At 40.5% G+C, this 10,026-nt stretch overlaps 1 protein-coding gene across 4 annotated transcripts in view; it reads left to right on the forward strand.

The window, feature by feature from the left end:
* Positions 1–9,432, forward strand: part of LOC109994546 (plexin-A1) — a 179,669-nt gene extending 170,237 nt beyond the window's left edge. For all 4 annotated transcript variants that reach the window (XM_065954584.1, XM_065954585.1, XM_065954586.1 and 1 more), the window contains exons 28-32: positions 1,258–1,448; positions 3,581–3,750; positions 4,217–4,429; positions 4,514–4,664; positions 5,763–9,432. In XM_065954584.1, coding sequence (XP_065810656.1) covers positions 1,258–1,448; positions 3,581–3,750; positions 4,217–4,429; positions 4,514–4,664; positions 5,763–5,858 — 821 coding nt within the window. In that variant the 3' untranslated portion in view covers positions 5,859–9,432. The remainder of the gene's footprint in view (positions 1–1,257; positions 1,449–3,580; positions 3,751–4,216; positions 4,430–4,513; positions 4,665–5,762) is intronic.
* Positions 9,433–10,026: the final 594 nt, after the last annotated feature.

Consider the following 10,026-nt stretch of genomic DNA (forward strand, 5'->3'; position numbering starts at 1 on the left):
ACATCTGCAGTGACTGGAAGTTCAAACATACTTTAATTGACAGAATCATCGTTACACTCAGACTGGTCATTTGTTTTGGAAGTTGTTCATAATTTATTTAATTTATTTTCTTGTTTGTATTGAGCAGATATGATTTGCCTTTATTTTCAGAAATAAAAATATAATGTATTAAAGTTACACAAGAATTAGTGGCATAGTAGTAATATTTCTATAAAGTCAAACTAATCTTTTAAGTCTCATGAGATATCTCACACAGGACGACTGCTGGCTGAAAGTAAAGCCCTTTTATTGATTCTTTACTGCTCCTCATTTCTCTTTTGCAAAAGTGCCAAAAAACAAGAATTCATCATATTACATTATCCAAAGAGTCCAAATCAAAGTTACCTGTGTTCCCCACTGTTGCAAACATGTCATGTCAAAACACAATGTCAGGTCCATGTTCAGGATTGGAGTGAAGTTGTCCTACGTTTCTCACTTCCTTCTGTTTTCTTCATCCTTCTCTGGTGTACAGTAACACCCCCCATCACACTTACCCTCATACTTCCCTGGTCCATGATCTCTTGTGACATTTTGAACCTCCTGCTTTGTCACTGAAGTGACAGGCATTCCAAAAAGTGAAAACATAATGCTCCGTGTCACAAAAATAGCGGATCACTGTCCAACAAAGCGAAGGGAGGAGGGAGGGAGAAGGAGAGAGAGTGACAGACAAATTTATTCTGGAATGAAAGAGTGACATGCAAGCAGGAGCAGCTGTCAACCTTTTAGAAATGCTTTTAACTTCACACAGAGGTTTCGGTCTTTGTAGGCGCTCAATATTTTGTATTTTCATGGTTTTTATTCTCAGGTAGCTTCATTTGCAGACTGTGCCTCTTGAGATGATGAAGTAGAAATGAATGAAACACACTTTAGACTATCATCCCTTTACATCTAATAATGCCCTTTTCTTCTCCTCCAGAGACTCTGGCTGTCTTATATTAGATGCATTTTACTTTCTGTAAAGGTCTTGATTAAATGGCAAACCTGTTTCACTGTATCAATCACAATTTCTTCAAAAGACTTGCATACCTCCTTCATAATATAAAAATTCAAGACTACCAGGTGTGTAGTTTTGCACACATTCTGACCTCCTAACTGCTCCTTTCCCTGTTTAAAAAACACAAGATAATAGAAAGGATTACATATTTGACTCTTTTTGTATCTTTAAATGTCTTGAAGGTTTTGCGTCCCTGTAACTAAACTCATATCTCCTTCTTACAGAGAGCATGCTGAGGACAGCCAGCAGTCCAGACAGCCTGCGCTCACGAACACCCATGATCACCCCCGACCTCGAGAGTGGCACCAAACTCTGGCACCTGGTCAAGAACCACGACCACTCGGACCAGAGGGAAGGGGACAGAGGCAGCAAGATGGTGTCTGAAATCTACCTGACCAGACTGCTGGCCACAAAGGTATCCAGAAGATGTAGATTAACACACATTTACACACCTTCCGTCCTTAAAAACCCTGCACCCCCACATCTGTCTTCTCCACCAGCAGCCCTTACCCCTGACCTTTGTTTGGTGATGGTCTCGAAGCTCATTAACATTTTTCATAACCTTTTGTACAAAGACACACATATGCACAGGATTGAGTGTGTGTGTGTCTTAATTAGGAGGTTGACCTTTGGCTATTGAGTTGTTTTGTTGGTGTTACTGGGCCCTCTGTTGGCAGCCTGAGGGCTTTTAGGCTCAGGCCTTTACTCTGCGATCATTACTCAACACATCCCTCCATGTCCTCAGGACCACTCTGTGGATCCTGTGCTCAGCTTCTTATGCAGCGTGTGTCTTCAGATGATGATCTGAAAGGTTACTTGGAGTCAGAGTTTGTGTTTGTGTCCTGGAGAAACAACAGTCAGCCTATGTGGATTTCATCCCTGAGTAACCCCCACTGAGTAAAGTTTGATACAGTTCACATCACTGTTAAAATGTTTTGTGAAACGGACGTCTCAGCCTTTGGGACTATTTTAGATTCTAGAGCAGTTGAGGCTGCTGCAGTGTAGCATTTTTACCAGAGCTGTTTGAAAAGTTTCTGAGTGAGGTTTGTAGATGTTCTGCACCTGAAAGGCGGGTCAGTTTATTGGTGTGTATGATCTGATGCACAAATGTCCTGCAAAGCAAAAGTTGCAGTTGCATGTATCTGATTGGCCCATATCACAGTTTTTATGAAATGATTAAGAATGGGATTAAACGAGAATGAATAGTTTAAGGATTCATTGGCCTACAGTTTCAGGTCTGTTTTCACTACCTTGATACTGTATTCTATAACCAATGCAAGAAAGCATTTAAAATATGTGTTTGTGCTTTTCAGTTTGAAATCTGAATCTGAAATTAAATTTGAATCTTCTCCAGAACATGCCCTGCTCTTTTGATTGAGTCATTAATGGAGTCGTTAACACGTTTTAAATCAAAGTCCTCTTTAACCTATTGATGCTGACAACACTCATTCTCTATATGCTTCGCACTGAACATCATGTATAACTAAACCATCCAGATTAGTCATTATGGAAAGTCTAATCATATTTGTTAAGCTCCACAAAATGACATACATCTTGACACCATCGCCACATCTTGCGCAGCAGCAGAATGCGAAGTGTACCGTACGTCTCAGGCTTTTATTTCTCATTTACAAATACTAACTATCTTGGTGATTCAGCTCACCCCTCCCCCAACATTTCAATCATTAGCTGCAGATTTCCTTTGTTCAAGCTCCAGGTGGGAAAGTGCGAGGTTAGCTGCATCAGTGTTACCTCGTCTAGGGGTAATATAAGCCAGGGGAAGACAATGGAGGAAACCAGATCGCTGCAGTTTGTTCTTGTTTAATTCATCCCCCACAGCTCTGTATGTTTAGGAAGCTGATTTGTGGATGTGAACGTGTGTGAACGAAAAGAAAACGCAGATTCAACTTCTTGCTGCATTAAATAAGGCTTTGTGGAAAGGTGGCCTGGATGCTTGGAAGATAGAAGGGAAGACAGTGAACGGCTTGTGGGGGAAATTGTTTCAACTTCAGAGGAGTTTTTTGAGGATTCAGAATCTCCGGAGTTGTGTGATGTGCTGAAAAACATTGCAGAAAAGCCTCAGGATGAACTCTCCTTGGGCCCAATCCTAATACTGTAAAGAACACTGACTAGCACCATTACAAACTCTCAGAAAGATGGAGTACTAAAAGCAAAGCTCTGTCATTCTCAAACACCTGCGTCTCACAGCCAACGCCTTCAGCCAGACAGAAGAAGGTGTACACACAGGCTGTTTCTAAGTGGTCCACGCAAATCCTCCTTGTTATGTGCATGCACAAGTGTGTATGCTTGCAACTTAACGTTCTTCCCTGTACAACCTTGTGTTGCCTGATTGGCTCAGATAAATCATTATTGGTGTTTAATGTATTTTCTAACATGAATTCCATAATAGACAGAACATAGCTAGTGTTTTCAAAAGGGGGTTTAACATAATTTTAATAGGAACATAAAGGTACACACATCTTCCATAAGCACAAGGAAGATTTTTTTTTCCAAACGTACTAAACCAGTGTTTGTTCTTGTGCTCAGGGTACACTCCAGAAGTTTGTGGATGACCTCTTTGAGACCATCTTCAGCACAGCGCACAGAGGAAGCGCTTTGCCTCTCGCCATCAAGTACATGTTTGACTTCTTGGATGAGCAGGCAGACAAACACTCCATATCAGATTCCGATGTACGGCACACATGGAAGAGCAACTGGTAAGTCTGTGTGTGTGTGTGTGTGTGTGTGTGTGTGTGTGTGTGTGTGTGTGTGTGTGTGTGTGTGTGTGTGTGTGTGTGTGTGTGTGTGTGTGTGTGTGTGTGTGTGTGTGTGTGTGTGTGTGTGTGTGTGTGTGTGTGTGTGTGTGTGTGTGTGTGTGTGTGTGTGTGTGTGTGTGTGTGTGTGTGTGTGTGTGTGTCCGCTGTGAAAGGTTATGTTTCCGAGTATTAAGTATCTGGTTTGTGTCTCATTAGTGTTGTGGAAAACGCGCTGTAGTATGAAAAAGTTTACTCTTAAGGCAGCAATAATGCAAAACTTTACAGTTCTGCAGAATGTTAAGTGTTCCTTATTCCGCTTGCCTCAGGTGTTTTATCACTCAGGCTGCAGTGCTGTTTGCACCTTGCACAGCTTGTCGAGTCCTCTATCTTTCTCCACCTCATCCCTCTGTTCTCTCAATCCTCCCAGTCTTCCTCTGCGGTTCTGGGTGAACGTGATCAAGAACCCGCAGTTTGTCTTTGACATCCATAAGAACAGCATCACAGACGCCTGCTTGTCTGTGGTGGCTCAGACCTTCATGGACTCCTGTTCAACATCGGAGCATAAACTGGGGAAAGACTCGCCTTCCAACAAGCTGCTTTATGCTAAAGACATCCCCAACTATAAGAACTGGGTAGAGAGGTAGGAAAACCATTTTTTGAAAGATGTTTCAAATAAAATTGTCAAGATCTGAACTGATGTGTGTGAGGTTTTTTTTTCGTCCAGGTACTACTCGGACATCTCCAGGATGCCGGTCATCAGTGACCAGGACATGAGCGCGTACCTCGCAGAGCAGTCGCGCCTGCATGCAAACCAGTTCAACAGCATGTCAGCCCTACATGAGATCTACTCCTACATTGTCAAGTACAAGGATGAGGTGAGATTCGAAACTCAATAATTACATCATTCCTGAAGCTTTGTACACTTCTGTAATGTTGAATGTTGAAAAAAAAAATATCTCAAGCTTATAAGCAGGACTTTATTTAAAACAGGTCACTGTTAGGAGACAGGTTTCTTTCTTTATACATTATGAATTAGGGGTGTAGAAATGCAAAATTTTCTCTTCCCATTGTTAAAGCGAGTACTCGAGTAATCGTTTTGTAGTTCTTTTTTTTTCTGTGATTCTTTTCCCCCACTGGAGGCCCCGCCCCCAACTATGACGCGATGCTGACTGTATCTATTGATTAATTTGAATCTTTGGGATTTTAACAATTGTTAGTAAGAGGCCTTTGTATTAACATTCAAATATGACATTTCTTACTTCAACAGACAGCAAGCCTCAAATAAAAATTCACACAGACATGTTATGACCGTTTTAACACTTTATTATAATTAGAGCAGTGAGTGTGGTGAGCGGACGTGCAGACATCAGTGCGCACTCATCGCACGTTGAAGCTGTTTTGACAGAAACATTCTGTTAACAAAGACTACAGTCTTTACTCTGGGAAATTAAGTTACAATAGAACAGGTGAATGATTTAAGTGTCTGTTTCATCTTTCTCCTCTGTGCGTAATGACACACTCGCTCAATCTCGCTCGTCCGTCCGCTATGAGCTGTGTCTCCCTATAAGGTTGTTCCATTTTGTAGGTATTAAAAGAATATTCATCTAAAATTCCAAAATACAGGAAAACATCTCGTTATGCTGCTCTGTCCTGGATGATTAAACGTCATTGGTTTGGCAGAGTAAAGCGGTAATCGCAAAGTGAAAGTCCTTCTTGTTCTCTGGACTAAAAAGACAATTTGACTGAACTTTCGTAGATCAAATTGCATATTTAGTTTGTTTGGGACTTTTTATTCATTGTGAATTCATAGGGGGGTTAATTAAAGGGATATTTTTGTTAGGGTAGCAGCGTACGGGAGCGTACCCGAGAACTCGTTTGCACCTCTATTATGAATTTAGAAATTTATTAGAAAAATGACTCCATGTTTGGAAGCAAAAGTTGCTTGACCTCCTCTCTCTACTTTGCATCCTCAGATCTTGTCAGCGTTGGAGCGGGACGAGCAGGCGAGGAGACAGAGACTGAGGAGCAAGTTGGAGCAGGTCATCGACACAATGGCCCTGAGCAGCTGAGGACCATCCAGCACCTCTAATCTCCTCTTCTTCTTCACTCCTCATCTCCATCTGTCTCTCCCTCTCGCTCCTCTCATCCGGACAACAAACAAAACTCCAAACCCCCACAACATGACAGATGAACTGCAAAAAGACTGAAGCAGTGTACTGTAAACAAGGGTGGGGGGGTTCAGCAGAGATGGGCGGGCCTGTGTGCGCTTACATCTGTATGTGTGTGTTTGTGTGCAGCCCTTAACAGTGTGTGGGCTGGTGTCTGTGTGAGAGACTCGGACACCGGACTTGTTCACACACAGACACATGGAGAAACATGTCAACTGACAGCATTAGATTATTGTGGACGTTGGTGTTTGTTGTTTGCTTGATTTTGATTTTAGGAGTTTTGTTGTACTGACGCCATGGTCAGGAAAGAAACAAAGGAAACCTGAACAGGAACTCCATATATGGCGTCATTAGCAGGACATGATGAGCCAATGGAGAGAGGCTCTCAAGGTAATGTGACTCCACGGGTGTCACATTTTTAAAGGATGTTAGTTTTTTTTTGTATAAATGTAATCGACTGCCCACTCTCTGATCTCTCGCCACTTGTATTACTGCTGAATTTGCACAATTTACAGAAATGTTACAAAGGAAGACGATATAGATATTATATAAATACAGCTACATAAAAAAACAAGATTAGAGAGAAAACATTTTTGGTTGTTCTTTTTTCATTTTGAGCCAACAAACACAAAACAAATACAACAATGAAACATGATTTGATATTTCAAGTACAAAAGAAAAAATAACGTAGACAAAAAAACAATGAAAAAGAATCAAAAAAGTCGTACTGTGCCATGTTTTCTTTGAATGTTGTTTAGTGCAAAGACAATTTGTTAGATGGAATGTGCTACCGTATGATTTTGAATATGAACTTGCCTCATGACTGAAAAGAATTGTTGGACCCATCATAAGATCCATTTTTTTTTTTGGGGGGGGGGGGGGGGGGAGTGGGAAATGGGACGACACAGAAAGTTGTCTAACTTCTCCAGTTAGCACAGTTCATGGTGTCACTTTGTTGACATACAGTTGCTGTTGTTTCTAATTCAATCAGTGCAATATTTTGGTTTCAGAAAACCAAATATATACACACACACACACACACAGGATTGTTGCTTTATCATGGCCACGCTAGTATCCTGCGCCACGGCTGGTTTGAGGACTGATGGTTCAGTGGATCATGGTTTAGTGACTCAACAATGAAGTAGCTACATTGCACTACCTGAAAATACTCCCGTTCACCCCAACAGCACCCAGCCATCATATCTATCTGTCGGGGTCCTGAGTTTGTGATATCATCCTTTGAAGGGTCATTAACTTTCTGACACAGTCCTGTTAGAGAAGCCAAAGTGTTGGCGCTCCCTGATGCTGTTTACAGGAGCCACACTGAGGTCAGGTCGAGCTGAGCCAAGCCCCTCAGTGATGAAACAAAGAGGGAAAAGCTGTACTCAGCCTAAAGCCACTTTTGTCTTTCATTTCCAAATGTTAATACCCGAATCCAGGGGGAAGGAAAAGATATCAAGTGTTTCTCTCCACCTTTAACCTATCTATTTGAGACCGGGGTTTTAGCTTTTTATCTATGGGGGGGTAATAGAAAGATATGGAGGTGAGATACCTCTGTTCATTAGGCTGAGTAATCCTCCCCTTAGCCTGCAGCTCTTGTTTCAGAACTAGCCTATTGCCATGTGTGGCTTAAGCTTTTTTTTTATTACCGCTCTCTTAAAAGGATTTCTTTGTTTCTATTTTTTTTTTTTTTTTAAGTCTTGAAGTCAGGGTTTTTGACTTTGTGGTGAAAAATAATGTTTTCCGATTCATTTTTTCTGCTTGCCGAAAAACCAAACTGTGGTCTGTGTAATGTTTCTGTTGATGTTTTCATTTGTAAATTGTATACTTTTTCCAAGATGAACAAAAGCTGTTTGCCATTTTTTTGTAATCAGGTTGTTTTTATTTTTGTTTTATGTCTTTTTTTTTGTTTTTTTGCGACGTGTAAATTGTACATTTGACGGTACTCAGAAGACGAAATTCTCTTTAGTTTGCCTGAAGTTGAAGTACTTGACCGACCTCATGGTTTTATTTTCCTGATCTCAAGGATCAAAATGAAATTGTTGCATCAGATGAGCATCTGTGTGTTTGTGGTGGAACTGTGACTTGCTGCTTTAACTCTTGTATCTTGTTTTTCTGTCAAACATTAGGGCTGTCTTTTTGTGCTGATCATAAACACTGTTATTCTCAATTTGTAATCCAGGCTCCTTTAAAAAAAAACAATCCTCTCAGATCTGAGAAAAGTGAAAACAACTCCCGATATCAACACACAATTCTCTTTACCTGTCTGTGATGTGACATTACTTTTTACAGGTGCAAACACATGCAGCTAAAACATCTGGATTTCCCTGTTGGGACTTCATTCTCCACTCAGTCTTTAAGGACCACTCTGCCCATGTTAGGATCAATAGTTGTCCTCATCAGCTTTTCAGCTGCACATTCATTAACCTCTGTTAGAATCATGTATGTTAAAGAGATAACTGCAAAATATATTGAGTCTACTTGACAAACATTAGTAAACAATCAGTGCTTGTAGACGGTACAGCAGGACAAATCCCCTCCCTTCATGCTGAAGCACACACACAGACACCAAGCAGGGCCTCAGTGCCCAGTTGGTGATCTGTCAGGCTTTTGAAAGACATTGTCAATCTATCCTCAGGTTCATGCTCCATTTGTGTCGTACTCTGGTTGCAGTTTAGTTGATTTAAATGGCTGCTGGGGGAAAAATGGCTTGTTCATCGTTTGCATGATTACTTGCCTTTTAGATTGACCCGCTTTGCAACTTGGGGCCCATCTTTAGAGAAACTTTCCAACAATCTTAACCTAACTTTCATTTTTGCACTGTTTTGGTGTGATAATTGATTTGTGTGTATCGGTGGTATACAGCTTGTATGTTTTCTAAGAGAGGTCGGTGTCATCAGGTGGAAGTGAGGATTAGCTGCTGATTTACAACTTGTCACATCAACAACATGCTGACTGTGGTTTGACAGACACACTGGTTTATAAACTGCTTTTCTGTCAAATCAGAACAAATACAGAAGTTGAATGTACTCCACTGTGTTCAGTGGGAGCAGATTCAGCACACAGTAATGTGTATCATGTTTAATTCTGAGCGGTTTACACATGCTTTGTCACACTTTCCTGACAAAACTTAAAATGCAAGTCCTGGCACCATTCTGTTTTCTGTTGTTGCTGTTTCCTGCTTTCCTCTGATATTGAATAATTCAGTAGTTGCCCTTCTTTCTTTTCGTTTTCGAAATGGAAGTTACAGAGAATCCAAGGAAACACAAATCAAATGAATTTGGGACAGAACGGGCAAAGGAATTTATACTACAATAAGTCCGACACATGCAGAGTTTCAGACTTGAAGCAACTGTCACAAGTTTGCAGGTTAACATTCATTGTGTAAATATTCTGTTATTTCCTATTTTGCAGATTTACTACTTGTAAATAAACACACATCAAGGAGAGATTAAACATTTTTTGCTAAATAAAATGTGTCATGGGATTTTTATTGAATGACTTTAATGGATTGTATACATGAACCAAGAAAAAAATAGTCTAGCATGTTTGTTACAATTCTTACAATGGCATTTCATATTCATATTGTACTGTATGTAGAATGTGATTCCACATCGCACACCTTGCCATGGCCAACACTACTGTGATTAATGCATATGTTTTATATCCAATACATCACTCCTTTCCACACATTTGATTTCTTATCTTTGCAATCATCAATGGTTACAAATGAAGTGATGCCAGGCCTGTGTGTTAACTACTGCATACATGTAATATATTAACGCTAAAGTTTGATGTAAAGCATCTCAACCAACAACACAAAGCCACAAAAAGTTTGAGTGGAAATTAATCTGCATGAGTTAACCTTGAGTGTAGTCACAGATCCTTGTTAAATTCAAGGACTGCTCTTAGAAACTCGAACTGGGAAGCTAACACTTAGCCTACTAGCTAAGAACATGCTAGCTCTCTAGCTAGTGTGCTAGAAAACCTTTAGCTCAGCTGCCTCTGAGACTTTTTAAAGATTAGTCTCTACCACTCATAGCGGCCTGGGAGCAATACCTCTTGAATT

Source organism: Labrus bergylta, chromosome 5 (genome assembly GCF_963930695.1).
Source record: "Labrus bergylta chromosome 5, fLabBer1.1, whole genome shotgun sequence".
Taxonomy (NCBI): Eukaryota; Metazoa; Chordata; class Actinopteri; order Labriformes; family Labridae; genus Labrus; species Labrus bergylta.